We start from the raw sequence: 15736 nt of genomic DNA on the forward strand, positions 1-15736 counted from the left end.
TCATTTGGGAACCCTTTGATTTTCCATAATTTCCCATAATTTCCTGCCCACACCAATTAGTGTGGCTTCCCTCTAAGCTGTCCCAAGTGGGATTTTCTCTTCAGCTGCTCTCAAACCTCAGGAATTCCAACAAAATTCCAAGAGTTCCAGAAGATGAAGCTCAGAAAAAAAAAGATTTGGAATGCAGAACTTTGTCTCAGGGAAGACTTTTTGCCTTGAGCGAGGATTTTCTGGGGGGATGTACAGCAGGATTGTGTCACTCTGGGTGTTGTTATTTTACAGGTGCTGGAAAGTCAAAGTATGAGGAGAGGGAGAGTTAAAAAATCCCAGCCCAGAAGAAGCAGGGAATTGTGGAAATTCTGTTGGAAACTCCCCCTTACTCAGGATGAAGGATTTTCATGGGATTTTCTGCAGTGGGACACGTTGGGGCTGGATCCAGGGTCTCTGTGGGGTGGGACAGACTCCCAGGGGTGGCCAAGAGAGTTTGAAGCTGGGATTTCTCAACCTGGGTGAGTTCCTCAGGAATTATTACCTGGGGACTCAATAAAACCTTCCCTGGGGCTGAAACACAGCATTCAGTTGATGTGCTGGGACTCTGAATGCTGGAAAACTGACATGAAAGAGGTTCCCCAAATAAATAAGGAAAAATATATTTTTGAAGGGGTCTCAAAGCTGAAAAAAAGCCAATAGCAAGGTTCCCCAAATAAATAGGAAAAAACTGGTTTTTTGGAAGCCTTTGGCTGTCCCTGATGTTTCCATTGTCAGATGAGAGGGTGCAAAATTGTGGGACAAAGTGAGAGGGAGCGGGCTGAAGGTTCTGCACCCCCTCACCCCTCTCTGCAGCAAAGGGACACATCTGCATCCATTCTGTGAGAAACAGGGAAGTTCTATTTGTCAAAATATAAAGGATAAAATTACTCCTAAATGAGCATTTTCTTTGCCAATATCACTATCCTAGTGAAATTTCAATAAATTCATCCCCTATAATTGCATTAATCCACCTATGAGATGCTGGTTATTGAGTTTTTTACCCCAGAATTTCAAAGCAAAGAACAATCCTTGAAATGAATGTAAAGCTCAGTCACTGGAGATTGCCACTACCTCCTGCAGCATTTATTCCCATCAAATTTAATTGCAAATATGTTTTCCCAGTCTCTTCAGTTCATATGCTGCACTCTTGGGATAAAAGGAGGCTTTAATGTGAATTATTATTATGGTAAACACACAGTAACAACAACATTTCCTTCAGTGAAATAAACAGAGACCAACATTCATTAATTAACCTTAAAATTTCAGGTTTTATTCTACAACTTCAAGTTAAAACACAGGGAGCACAAATCTGAAGTCATACAACCCATCAACTTCAAATTATTCTTTCAAGTATCTGAATATTTTATGGACCAACATCTTGAAACATTATTTCATGCTAAATCAGTCATCTCAAAACATTTGCTTCTACCTTATCTGGCCTTAAATTCTCCATAATAATGACCTGCATGGGTATAATTAAAATTAGGATGGAAGTTAAATATAGGCAAAATTACCGCTTCAAATCCACTTTGGTAACATCAACTGCATCTTTTTTACAAAATTAATCAGATATGAAGTCAGACAGGAATTCTACTCTAAAAAACAGAGTTTTCCCCTTCAGTTCTCACTCTGAAAGATGAACTTTATCCTCAGCTGGCTCTGCTAGCTCGTGGCTGCTTTGAACACAGAACACCTGGCTGTGAACTGCACTGCTGTGTTGGGAAGGGAAAAAGCATTCCAGGGTGACAAAAAAGCACTTTGGAAATTGAAAAGTGGTTTTAAAAGTATGGGAAAATGCAGAGGTGTGGCCGATTTTATTGACCTTCCAAGCTCCACTGCAGGGTGTAGTTCTGGCCCAGTTTCAGCTGGAGATTGGTGATTTTCAGGACCTGGGAATAAAACACACAAAATGCACATTTAGTAACTGAGCCCTGAAGATCCACGGTGTTTTCTGTGTTCCAGGGAGAAACTGGATTCTCATTTTAAACTGCAAGAATTTATTTCCCTTTTTTTATTTAGATTTGTTTATACATCACTGCAAACAGGTTTTAACCAGCACAGATTTGGGAGTCTGACCTTGACTTTCTGATCCCTTCCTTCACCCACCGGCTCTTTTAGACCTGAGGTTCCTTTTGTTTTTTAAAAAATGAATTTTTTAAAGTAGAAAAACTTAGAATACATTGCAATTCAACAGTGCATATGAATTTTTTTCCATCAAAAAGTCAACAGCAGAATCTCAGAGCAGGTTTTTCTGCTGTCACATCTCCCAGGTTGCAAGGAGCAGTTCGGGAAGAAAATCCATTGCCAAAAATGGCATTAAATGATATTAAAATACCATTACCTGATGGCAGCTTGTGCCTCTTTCTGAAATATGGTTTATTTTAAAATATTTTTAAATATGGTAAATATTTTAAATATGCTAATATAAAAATTCCAGATATGCTAAATAGATATTTAAAATATGATAAACATACAAATATTTAAATATGGTAAATATTTTAGATATGGTAAATATACAAATATGGCAAGTAAGATATATTAAATATGGTAAATATAAATATTTTAAATAGGCAAATGCAAAAATTTTAATATGATAAATATATATTTTTAAATATGGTAAATAAAATTTTTTAAATGGTAAATATATAAATATTTAAAATAGGCTAATATAAACATTTTAAATATGCTAAATATATATTTTTAAAATATGGTAAAAATATTTTTAATTTGGTAAATATTTTAAATATGGTAAATATATAAATATTTTAAATATGGTAAGTAATTTTTTTTAAATATTGTAAATATATAAATATTTTAAATAGGCCAATATAAATTTTTTAAATATGCTAAATATATATTTTTAAAATATGGTAAGTAAAAATACTTTTAATTTGGTAAATATATAAATTTTTAAATATGCTAAATATATAGATATTTTAAATATGGTAAGCAAAATATTTGAAATATGGCAAATATATAAATATTTTAAATATGTTAAATATAAAAATATTTTAAACACGCTAAATATACAGATATAGAAAATATGGTAAGTAAAAATATTTTTAATATAGTAAATATTTTAAATCGACCATTATAAAAAATTTAAATATGCTAAATATATATATTTAAAATATGGTAAGTAAAATATTTTAAAATTTGGTAAATATATAAATCTTTTTAAAATGCTAATAAAAATTTTAATATGCTAAAAAAAATATATATATCTATATTTCTTAAATATGGTAAGTAAAAATACTTAAACCTCTGCAGATTTAAAATATTTAAAGAGCACAAATGCAGGTTTTTAACCCTTCCAGCAGCATTGGTAAACATATAAATATTTTTAAAATGCTAATAAAAATTTTAATATGCTAAATATATATATATATATATTTCTTAAATATGGTAAGTAAAAATACTTTAAATATTTTAAATTTTATATCTGCAGAGGTTTAAGAGCACAAATGCAGGTTTTTAACCCTTCCAGCAGCATTGGTAAATATAGAAATATTTTTAAAATGCTAATAAAAATTTTAATATGCTAAAAAAAAAAAAATATATAAAATATGGTAAGTAAAAATACTTTAAATATTTCAAATCTGCAGAGGTTTAAGAGCACAAGTGCAGGTTTTTAACCCTTCCAGCAGCATTGGTAAATATATAAATATTTTTAAAATGCTAATAAAAATTTTAATATGCTAAAAGAAAAAAAAAAAATATATATATATATAAAATATGGTAAGTAAAAATACTTTAAATATTTTAAATCTGCAGAGGTTTAAGAGCACAAGTGCAGGTTTTTAACCCTTCCAGCATCATCTCACCTTGTTGCCGCTATAGCTGTGCTGGTGCTTGGATGGGATTGCTGCCCCGTTCTGTGTCACTGTCACCTGAGTGACGTTCCTGGGCACCCCCAGGACCCTGACCTCCGTGAACATCAGGTTGTTGGGGTCCGTGTAATTCTGGTGCGTAACTGTGATCTCCAGAACGTTCTGGAAGGAAGAGGGAAAGGCAAATCTGTCAGAGATTGGGATTAGGCTGGTACAAATCCAGAGCACTGGGACAGTGGAAGGTGTCCCTGCCATGGAATGAGAGGATTTTTGTGTCCCTCCCAACCCAAACCATTCTCTAATTCTGGGAAGTCCACTTCAGCTTTCCGTTTGATGTCCTCACCCCAGGTTTGGTTTTTTTCTCAATTTTTATTCCCTAATACCTGTGTGTTGTTATATGTTTTTCAGATACTGAAAGCTTTTCTCCACTTCGTTAACCTGGGCTCCGCTGTGCTTTAATTGCCACTCAGCTGATTGATTTGAGGGGTGAAGAACAAGAAATTCTCAACCCCTGGCAGGGCAGCAAGAGCTGCAGGGCAAAGCCCTCCTTCCCTGCCCTGTGTCACCTTCCAGGTGCTCCGAGAGCTGCTCCAGCCCCTTCTTCCTCCTGCTTTTTCCCTCCCAGAACAGCTCCTGCCTCCCCATCCCCTCCCTCAGCACTCACAGCCCCCCCCCATTCAGTTACTGGGATTTTAAGTAGATTTTGGATTTCTTTAGGATGCGCCCAAAAGTGCTGTGACATAATCCCATGTATTTGGTGCTCAGAGGGTGAGTGTTTCTCACTGTTGGTTGATTCAAGACCTTTTTAATTAGGCTTTTCCTTAGGAGGTTTTTGTAAGAGCAGGGAAAGGTGCTTTTATTTTATAATCTCCTTACAACTGCAAATATTGAGTGTTAGCAAAACAAACCCCTTTCCTCAGCAATTAACACCCTTTTATTTGACAAAGACAGAATTAGATGAGAAGAAAGAACAGTGTGGATAAAATTAGAAGACATTGTGGCACACTGGAAAATAATGAAATAAGAAAGTGTGTTTTCTCCTGCAATAGAAAGAGCTTTTCTTTTAAGCCAAAAGTCCCTGTAATTAGAGCCTACTTTATTTCCAGATATTCCACTGGTTATGGAAATGAAATCTGACAATTGTGCTTAACAATACTCTTCAGATTCACTCATAAATTCATTCTTAACACAATTTAATCACATTTCTTGTAGCCTAGCACAATTTAGTATAAGGTTGGGATACACAGACATTAGGAATGCTCAAATTGAAATACCCATAGTTAAAAATATAAAAAAATCACCTGAAGTGACTATTAAATAAATATGAGCTAATGTGATTACCTGCTTAGCAGTAAATGATGTCAGCAGGTAAACACCATCTTCATATGCATCTGTGAAAAAGAAAGAATGAAAGAAATTGAATAAAATGTCTTTTGCTGGCCACCTTATTTAACACATTATCAAAATTTCTGTCCACTGACAGCTTACAAATACAAGGGATGTATTTATATGTAAATAGAGAGAAGTTGTGCATTTCCAGGAGATGAATGCCATTAGACATAAAATACTTGCAGTGTATGTAAAGCTGAAATGAGGATAAAAGGAGAACATTTTAGGGGTGAGATATAAAAGCAGGCAAAGAAACAGCACTAGGGAGATCAGGGGAGTTTAGATGAGGAGAAAAATGTTTGTTTGAAACATTGAAGGAATGAAGAGTCATTTCCACATCCCCCTCCATGGCCAGGTGACAATTCCAGGTGACACCTGATGGAGGTGCTGCCTCTCTGAGTCCCTGCTGGTGTTTCCCCAGTGCTGTGGTTCAGCTGTCACTGCCCTCTGGGGCTCCTGTCCTGCCTTCCCACACTCCTGGCAGTGCTACCCTGGGAGATGCTCTACCCAAATTCCATTTATCACCAGCTTTCCCTAAATGTGGCCATCCTTTCTGGATTCCAGTGCTGGGAGAGGCTGTGAAGCACCTCCAGGTCCCCATGCAGGGCACATTTCCTGCATTCCTGGTGGGAATTGTTATTACAAGGGTAGTGCTCTCTGGGTGGGGAGGAGAAATGCCAGCTCAGTGTCTCTAACCTGAAGACAACTTAAATTTAGCCATGTTGAGGAAATTAATGAGAGCCTCTCACATGATCTGTGCTTATGGTTTTCACAGGTTTGAGGAGGAATCTTTGTTACCTGCCTTTCCTCAGGCCCAGGGCACCAGCTCATTTATACAGCACATTAATTAATAAATCACTGCGTGGTGTGGCTTCAGTCAGGAAGGATCATGTTTCTGTAAAGTTGGCCTGCAGGTTTCATTTCAGTTTTGCTCTGAAGGTGAGTTCAGATCTGTGCCCCAGAAATGGTCTTGGCCAAGTCCATCCCTTCCACCCCAGAGTTTGCTCCCTCTCTCCCCAGTTCACATCCTATCCTTGGGTTTGGTTTTGTCTGCTTGAACCGGGGCTTTGAATATCCCCAGGGATGGAGCCTCCCTTGGCAGTATCCAGCAATAAAAAGGGTTTTAGGGAGGGAAGAAGGGCTGGCCATACCAATGCGAACCCCATCGTCCCAGTAAAGGTGTCCTGCTGCAAGCTGAGCATCATCCAGGGCCGCTGTGAGTCCCATCGGGTTCTTCCGGCTGTGCAAACACAATTTCCTCTCAGTTCCCTCAGCTGCTCACATTCTGTATTCCCCAAATGGTAATTCCTTTCCAGAAAAGTCATGTACCGCCCAGCTGGCCTCCCACAGCCATCTTCCCATCCCATACTACTAAAGACCATAAGGGAAAAAAAAAAAAAAAAACCAAAACCAGCAAACAAAACCAAAAACCAGCAAAAAGACAAATAAAATTCAAAATTTTCACTTGTTCCTACCTGAAAGCAGTTGTTCTAGCAGGTGCTTGCCAAGGCAGGATGTATCCACCTCGGATGTGCAGGTTGATGTGGTCCAAAGGAGCCGATAGATTTTGGAATTGTTTCCTAAAGCCAGTATCTGAGTTCTATGGCCAAAAAAATAGGAATTTTTACAGAGTTTTCCTTCAGAATAAAATGTAATATTTCTCTAGACAGGTTAATTAGGAGTTGTTACTACAGGAGTAACTATTAATAAGAGAAACCCTGAAATTTTAGGTGTAAAAAAGCCAGGCCTGACCATGGGTGATGGCAGCTGAACCAAAGGGGCCAAGCAGGTGAAACACAAACCTGTGATTAATGAAGGGAGTTTTGATCCTGCTCTTCCTATCTCCAGATCTTTTATTATTTTCCAGGAAAAATTACACAGCTAAATCTGTTTTTTTCTTTCTTTGTTAGAGCATTCCATTACAAAAACCTTCTGTGTATCATTTGAGGGTTACAAAAAGTGAAAAGAATTCTAAATTAAAGGTATTAACTTTGCCTTTTCATTTCTCATAACTCTGGTCATGTTATTATACATTATTATAAAGGAATCAAGGATTTTTATTATTTCTTTTTATGTTTCTAAGAACTTATATCAAATGCAAATTAGGCAAGAGAATGTTCCCACCTCCCTGCCACGCTCAGCACTGTGAAAAGACAGAAAACCCAAGTTTTAAAATACAATTTTTTTAGGATGACTTACTGTGTGGTAATCATACCAGCGGGCATCGGGGAAGTAAGCCACCACACTCCGATCCTTCTGCAGGTAAACACACAAATTTTAGGCACCTCAGATCAAAAAGTGAAGCTTATTTAAACTGCCTTTCAGTAATAAATAAGTTTAAGAGCTCACCTCTCTCATCACAGGGCTGATGAGCAGGGCAGGACCCCAGAGGAACTGCTCGTCGATGTCCCACGTGTTCCTGTCTCCCACAAACCTGCCAGGAGGAGAAGCCAGAGCTGAGCTTTCCCAGAGAGCTCCTCCTTGAACACCCTTCTCTGTCACTAATTTCACCTACTCTCTTTTCTAGGATCTGTTTCCTCGTTATTGCTGTTAATAATTCAGAGATCAGTTAATGGCTGCACAAAGACCCTGATGTGACACTCAGAGAAATGAAACTTAGTGCTTAGCTTTAGGGGTTTTGGTCCATTTCTTTGCTTTTCAGTACATTGGGACAACAAAACTCTAAAAGTCTTGCACTTATTATTTACAGTAATAAAATCTTGGACAGACCGGGACAGACTTTTTAATTTGAGCCACTGCTTTCTGAGCTTTGTAAAAAGTAAGTCACTACATGCAAAATCTCCATTTTTCCCAGCCAAGACTTGGTATTTTTTGATTGAAGGGTGAATGCTGTAACAAAGAGACAACTCTGTTGTTAGGGGTCACAAGTGGAGGAGTTTGATGGGAATTCTTGGTGAGGAGAGCAGGGGAATTGCACTTACTCGTGGAGAACGGGGCGGACCACGGTGCTGCCATCGGCGTGGGCGTCGTGCAGCAAGGTGTAGAGGTAAGGTAACAGAGTGTATCTTATGTTCAGCACATTCCTGGACATCTCTTCAAAATCTTTATCCCAGGAAGCAGGATCTTGCCTCTGAAAGGGAGTGTTTTTTGAGAAGCTGGGTTGGACTGCGTGAGAAAGTTAAAAAAAGCAAATCCACACAGTAAAACAAACCGAGGGAATTTCCTCTCTGAAGCAGAGCATCTTCATTTGTTTATTCTTCACCTCAGGAGCAAGTGAAAACTGTGGCTGTCGCTGTCAGCCCCAGGAGGGGAACTAGAAAGAGGAAGGCTGATAAAAACCCAGGGGAAACAGTAAAAATGTTTAATGCAAAGTGTCCCCAAGGTGTGACACGTCCCAGGGCACATCACCCAGGAGCCCGAGGCACCAAGGACTGGTGTCAGGAGAGCCTCAAGTCTTTATTAAATGTAGGAGCAATACCTTGGCAAATTGGGCAGGGCTGGAAGCTCCACGATAACCCTGAATCTGCATTTTGAAGCTTTCAGGGCCTGTGGAAGGTGTGTGCTGTGAGATAAAGCAGCTGCCTTTGAAAAGGAGACTTTAATCCATTAGATATTTGCCATCTAAATAGCTCCACTCTGCTGGACCTGAAGCTTTCCCTGCAACACAAGTGCTGTTTCCCTTTTTTTCATTCTCCCAGTTATCTTGTTTTACAGCTTTCTCCACTCCACTCCTTAGCCTACATTTAGGCAATGATTTCCCTTTCCTTTCAGCAGAAATACAATATCTGATGGTGGCAAACAGGCAGAGCACACAAATTCCTGAGTCTCACTCCAGCATCTTATTACACTGCCCCATTTTCTCATTTGTTCTATAATTATGGGCAATTAGGGCCGAGAGCACCGAGGTCAGTTGCCATAAAATCTCCATTTTAGCTCCTCTGTAGCTCATTGAAATCCAAATGGCACAGATGGGAAAATATGCAGAGTTCAGATTCAGTGAAAGCAAAGTTTTTAGAAGGGGCTTCCTTCAAGTGCCCAAATCCCAGAGCAGCCCCTCTGTGGGCACAAAACCTCCCAGGTGATGCGGAGGCTCACAGCAGAGCCAGCATAGAAATGATGACAATTTTCATTTGATAAAGCGCCAAAAGTGTTGTGTTTTTCTCCATTTGACTTGGAATTTTTTTTTTTTTTTTTTTTGAGCCAGGGCAGTTGTGCATTTTTCTGTCTGATTTTGCCTGTGTGTTGCAAAGGCCCAGCTGCTAAGAACTATTGAAAAATTGAAACTCACCCGTGTTCCTTTCTCATTGTGATTCCTGGAAAATGGGTAAAAGGCACCCAGCTGCATCCAGCGGACACACAGCTCATACTGAGAGTCTTTGAAGAAGCCACAGATATCAGCTCCTGTCTGAAATATTCAGAATAACCCAAATGGAAAACTGTATTATCATGTACAGCATCACGGTAATTAAATAGAAGTTAATAACTCATTAGCTTACATAAGATATTCCAAAGAGACTGAACTCCATCATGCCTGAAAAGAGAAATAAATTGGAGTTACTCGCTGGGGTTTTTTTACATTTTTGTTGCATAGACAGTGTTTATTACACTACTGATTCAGAAGAGAAAAAAAACAAATCCAAGCCCCACAATTTCTCTAATGTTTTGTGTTTTCCTGCTACAGAAGGAGATGGAATGTGGGTGAACAGGAGCAAAGACCAAAAAATGAGTGGCAGGACACAGGGCATGGAAGGGCCTGATCCCAAGGGAATTCAAGGAGTTCCCACCACCTGGTACAGAAGGAAGTAAGAAGAAAGAATGAAAAAGGAATTGACCACAAATTCTGCTTGTTGAACAATTTTTTTCAGCTAAAAATCCCAGGAATACAACAAGCAAGGAGGTGAAGGAGAAGCAAAGCCAGGTTGGATAATGCTTGGAGGAGCCTGACGTGTGCACGCTGTCCCTGCCAGAATTGGATTTAGGGCTCTAAGGTCCCTCCCTATTACCGCACCTGAGTGGGTGCAGCTGGTGAGAGAGAGAGACGGTGAATCTTGTTTCTTGACATCAGAAGGCTTGATTTATTAATATATGATATAATACATTATTACTATACTAAATAGAATATAGAGAGAGGTTTGCAGAGCAGCTAGGCTAGCTAAGAATAGATAGAAAAGAATCCACAACAAAGCTGTGGCCAAGGACTCAGTCCCCTGGCTTGCACTGGTGATTGGCCCTTAATTATAAACATAAAACATGAACCAATCACCAATCAAAATAGGTGCCCCTGTTGCATTCCCCAGCCGCTGATAATAATTGTTTACCTTGTCTTCGGAGGCCTCTGGCCTCCCGAAGACACAGAAATCCGAAAGAAAGGATTTCTGTGGGGAAATGTCTGCGACACCTCCCAACCCAAACCATTCCGTGATTTGGTGCTCCCAGGCATGCAGCCCCTTTCCCTGGCACGTACCAATAATGGATTTGTGCAGCTGGTCCCAGGCTGCCGTGTTGTCCCCCAGCCAGTGTCCCACCCATCTGCCGCTGCTGGGGAACGTGGAGCGGCTGATGACGATCCCGCGCTCCCGCGTGGCAGCTCGCAGAGCCCTGCGTTGGGAACAGCACAGAAACGGCTTACAGGAGAAACACTGCGCCAGAGCTTACTGCACGAGAGCCTCTGGGAGGAAATATCTGCGTTTGTGTTACCCTAGTGAAGGGCTGCATCATAAACATCCACCCTTTCGTGCTTTTTGTGGCAATTCTGCACGATCCAGACACAATCCCAGCCAAGCTGGCCAACCTCAGCTGCAAAGAGAACTGGGAAACGTGAGGGATTAAAAAGGAGTTTTCCAGCTCAGGCTAACTCCTCTGTGGGAAAATAGGAACGTGGCAAAACTTTTCTAAGCGCTCCACAACATGTGCGAGGGTACGTCAATCCTTTCTTAAAGTACCCAAAAAGTTGAAGCAACAGTCGGAAATAATTTAGCAGAAATCAAACCAAAAGGCTCACAAGAGTGAAAACAGAGGTAGCAGGAATATTGGACCTCTCAGGATAAGTTTAGTTGATTAGAAGCTGCTGAAATAAAAGAAAAAAGGGGTCAGGGATTTTTAGTCCCTTCTTAAAGGCCAAAGTGACAGGATATCAATAAGAATATTAGTCAGAAAATCATCCTGATTAAGTCCCACTGCTCTCCAGTGTGAGAGCCCCATAATTGCCCAAACTGCTGCTTCAATAAGGCACTATTTGCTTATTTTTCTATAGGATTTGCAGCTTTAGTGACACCATAATTACAGCAAAGATGCACAAGTCACTTAAATTACCACAGCAATTAAACCAGACTAATGTGCCACAATTATTTCCTCCAAGACAAACAGTAACTTTCCTGGGATCCTTTATTCCTTTATAACATATTGTCCAACACTTTAATTCTCTGCTTGCTTTCCCTGTGTCAATAACGCTTTGGAAGTGGCAGCCAAAATTCCAAAAGTGAAGACAGCAAATGTCACGTGTAGAACTGCTCAGGGATCAGCAGGACCTGAGCGTTCAGTGCCTGGAGCCTCAGCCCTGCAGCTCCGTAGCTCTATCCATGAAAAATAATTATTCAGGTCACAAAGGCTGCATTTACCTCCAAACAGTTCCTGTATTCACTAATAGGGACTCTGGCTATGCAAAAACCTCATTACAAAAGAACAGCATTGAGGCAATATCCCAAAGTTCCTGTGTCTAATGGATGGAGGACTGAAATGACACCAGGTTACATAAAATACTGATGTTCACTTCTCAGTTACAGTCTTTTGTGAGTTTTGTGTGCAAATAATCTTTCTGTTTGGGTGGTTTAGTATCAAAATAAATTATCGCATTTCTTCAGTTTCACAAGTACCCCTTCGGTTACTGCCAAAACATAAATTTGGGACTGAAACACATGTGTGTATATATATATATATATATATATTGTAGATAACATTTGCTATAAATTTCCAGTGTGAGAGTATCTGTGTGAGCTGTGAGATTTACTGGAGTGATTTCTGTTGCAGTGCCTCACAAAACAGAGGAAAACAGTTCATATTTAAAACACAGGAACGATGGTGATATTCCTTTTCCTATCAAATTCTTGTCTGCTCCACTGGGTGTGCACAACAAGGTCTTGGCAGGGGTGGCTCTGGTGAGGAACTCCTGGAGTTTCCTCTTTTCTGACAGAGCCAAGAGGGACCTGCCCCAGGCTGAGCCCATCACTGAGTGACTTTGGGATAACAGGAATAAGAAAGGGAAATTCAGCTCCCAACAGCAACTGGAGCTGTTCAAACTGCAGGCCCAAAACATGAACAACGTGAGAAGAGGAGGGCAGGCAAGCAAGCAAGGAGGATGAAACTTCATAATTTGAAGCTATTAACTGGACAGTTAACTCCTATATGCAAATGGACTAAAATTTATGAAAATGTGAGATCTTGTGACCAAACCCTCTTTTGCTCCCATCTTGGAGCCATCCAGCAGAGCCATGGTTGTGGCCTCTGAAGGCACTTCAATAAATATCCACTTTTATTACTCCTAACTCCATCTAGCCTCTGTTCCCACTCCTTGAGGCATCAAACATATCCTGGAGGCAGCATGGAACATGCAAAGCACTTACTCCAGGCTGGGTCTGGCTTGGGACCATCCATAAAGGCTGTGGACGTCGTAGTGTCTGGCTGGGGTCCCATCTGGGAGGTAGTGCAGACCTTCCATGCATGGAGTTTTGTGGATTAATCCTACATCCCTATATCCCAAATCTTGTGGAGAGGGAAGAAATGTATTTATTATTATCATTAATAATCATGTTGTAATCATTTGAATTACTTTTTCTTCATTTTCATAATCTGTTAGGCATTCTGTCTCTTTATACTGTCATTTATTAATAATTATAAAAATAGCATTTTCAAAAATGGAATATTTAAGGTATTCCTATGCAGGTGTCTGAGCCTGTAACTTATTTATAATTATAAAAACAGCATTTCCAAAATGGAATATTTTCAGTATTCCTATGCAGGTATCTGAGCCTGTGAATGTTTTAATAGTTCAGTTACAGATGCTCTTACTCCAGAGGCTCAAAGAATAAACAGAGTAGATCAGAAAATATTTCAAATCTTTTTGAACGCTGTCACACTAATCACATAAACAGAAAAATGGATGTGATGGGGGTATGATCTGTCTATGTGAATATTAATTTCCTGGAAATTCATGAGAAACCACTCATGAAACCTGAATACAACAGTAAGCAGCGAGAGTATGCTAATAAACCATTAATAAATAATCCTAATTAGTACTACTTTACACCAGTACTTCAGGAAAGCCGAGCTAAGAAAGCGAAGCATTTCAAGCATTTGACTGCTCACACAAATGGTAATGAGAGGAGACACATGGATATTTTCTAAATATTTAATTAATTGCATTATTCATCAGAGAAAAGTGCAAAAACAGAGAGCTCAATTCTCTGGCATGCCTCAAGCAAAGCACTTAGACACAAAATAGGGACCAAAATCCATATGCAGCAAGGAGCTGGAAAGAACTTTTTTTTTACACAGTGCTGCAGAGCTCCTGCTGAAATGCCTGGGCTTGCAGTGTGCCCATAATCTCAGGAATAAAGGGCCACATCAGTGAGGATCTGTGGGTTTATAAATCCATCTTTATTTCAGCTTTTATGCCCCATATCCCAGAAAAGAATTTATTTGGGAACCAGAAAAACTTAAAACTCTTGTAAGGAGGAATCAGACTTACGAGGCATGTAGGGGGGATAATTCAGGAGGTTGTTCCTACAGCCACCCATGGCGCCATTCATAAAAGCTGCTGGTTCATTCATGTCCTAAAAACAGAGTAAAACCCCTTAGTTTGCTACAGAACTCCATAAATTCTGAATTACACACAAGCAGCGTTGCAGGGTTCCTCAGGAGCCTTAGCTGGAAATCCCATGTTCCATAAAGGAGCTTGCATAAAAAGGCAGGAAAAGGACTTTCCTTGAGGGCATGGAGTGATAGAAAAAGAGGGATGGTTTTGAGCTGAAGGAGGGCAAGATTAGATGGGGTTATGGGCAGGAATTGTTCTCTGTGAGGGTGGGCAGGCCCTGGCACAGATTCCCAGAGCAGCTGGGGCTGCCCCTGGACCCCTGGCAGTGCCCAAGGCCAGGCTGGACATTGGGGCTTGGAGCAACCTGGGACAGTGGAAGGTGTCCCTGCCATGGCAGGGAGTGGGAATAGAAGATTTTTAAGATCTCTTCCAACCCAGACTATTCTGTGACTCAGCAATTCTTTGTTTCAAGGGAACAGCCTCCAAGATCATCAAGTCCAACATTTCCCTAAGGGGAATTTAGCACAGGATACTTCTGCCAGAGCAGCGCAGATTCTGGGAATCGGGAACTGGGGCCCTCTCCACCAGTGTCGGGCAGAGAAAAGCAATCCTGAAATCAGATGCATCTCCACACTTACAGTCCACAGCCCATCAAACTTGAGGCTTTTTAAGGGGTCGGGATTGTTGTAAACCTCCAGGATCTCCCTCTTGTACCACTCCGTTGTGGCATTGCGGAAGAAGTCTGGGAAAGCACAATGGGATACGAACTTCTGTAAAAACAGAAGGAAAACAAGACAGGTAAGAGGACTGAAGGTATTCCATAGTTAAAACTCTGGAATTAAAAAAAAAAAAATTAAAACACAACAAAAAATAATTGCTTGTTCTATAATTTTTTTCTTTTAGGAAGGCTAAACCAGTTTCTGCACTTTATTCCTGCCATGAGATTTATCAGTTGCTGCTATTTTAATTGATTAATGTCTATATTTGAGTCCAGAACCAAACCATGTCAGTATTTACCTCTACTTGGTCTTCATGAGGCAGTGACTCGTTGATTTGGACATTGGGAAGAAACGACCAGACCTAATGGGACAAAGAATATTTTAAATAATCAAGCCACACTAAATACAAGCTGAGCACCAACAACACACAGTTAAATACTCATCCCTGGACAGTACCTTGGAATATAAAATTTCTTTGGTATCAGGCCATTGTACAAAGATATTTTGCTCCACACCTCTGGTGAAGGCAGGATAATTGGTTTCATTCCCAGAAATAGCTGGATCCTACAAATAGAAACACTTTTACCCTTAGGCTCAAAACTCACATTGAATATATTCTCCATTTTGGGATGCTGCATTTGAATTTAAAAATGATATTCCAAACTGACCAGGATAATGATAAATCTCATTCCATCTGCTTTGATTTTGTTGACCAGAGCCGGTAATCCAGCAAAACGTAGGGAAAGGGTGAAGTCCAGGTTCCTTTCCATGTAGTCAATATCTACATATTGGACATCCTGCAGTTAAAAAAAAAAAACAATTAATTTTAAATTATTTTCTCCTCTTTTTTGTCAAATACTGAAAATTGGCCAAAATAAGTAAAATATGGAACTTTCAATGTGTAAAATTGGAAGCAGTGGTAACTTCAGGCTGAAGTTGTTAAATGAATATTACACAATCTGTGAGCAAGTCCAAACCAAAATAAACTTTTCACTGCT

General features: G+C 39.8%; 1 protein-coding gene across 2 annotated transcripts in view; it reads right to left on the reverse strand.

The window, feature by feature from the left end:
• Nucleotides 1–1278: 1278 nt before the first annotated feature.
• The window catches only part of SI (sucrase-isomaltase), a 47727-nt gene continuing 33269 nt past the window's right edge, over nt 1279–15736 (reverse strand). The window contains exons 32-48 of one of the 2 annotated variants that reach the window (XM_059479078.1): nt 15407–15535; nt 15195–15302; nt 15037–15099; nt 14658–14789; nt 13954–14038; nt 12830–12968; nt 10675–10808; nt 9707–9741; nt 9499–9615; nt 8192–8340; nt 7599–7683; nt 7449–7505; nt 6725–6849; nt 6401–6489; nt 5202–5251; nt 3855–4022; nt 1279–1919 (exon numbers count right to left, since the gene is read on the reverse strand). In XM_059479078.1, the coding sequence (XP_059335061.1) occupies nt 1845–1919; nt 3855–4022; nt 5202–5251; nt 6401–6489; nt 6725–6849; nt 7449–7505; nt 7599–7683; nt 8192–8340; nt 9499–9615; nt 9707–9741; nt 10675–10808; nt 12830–12968; nt 13954–14038; nt 14658–14789; nt 15037–15099; nt 15195–15302; nt 15407–15535 (1740 nt within the window). In that variant the 3' untranslated portion in view covers nt 1279–1844. The remainder of the gene's footprint in view (nt 1920–3854; nt 4023–5201; nt 5252–6400; nt 6490–6724; nt 6850–7448; nt 7506–7598; nt 7684–8191; nt 8341–9498; nt 9616–9706; nt 9742–10674; nt 10809–12829; nt 12969–13953; nt 14039–14657; nt 14790–15036; nt 15100–15194; nt 15303–15406; nt 15536–15736) is intronic. The other variant, XM_059479077.1, reaches the window with a different exon arrangement.

This window comes from Ammospiza nelsoni, chromosome 10 (genome assembly GCF_027579445.1).
Source record: "Ammospiza nelsoni isolate bAmmNel1 chromosome 10, bAmmNel1.pri, whole genome shotgun sequence".
NCBI lineage: Eukaryota > Metazoa > Chordata > Aves > Passeriformes > Passerellidae > Ammospiza > Ammospiza nelsoni.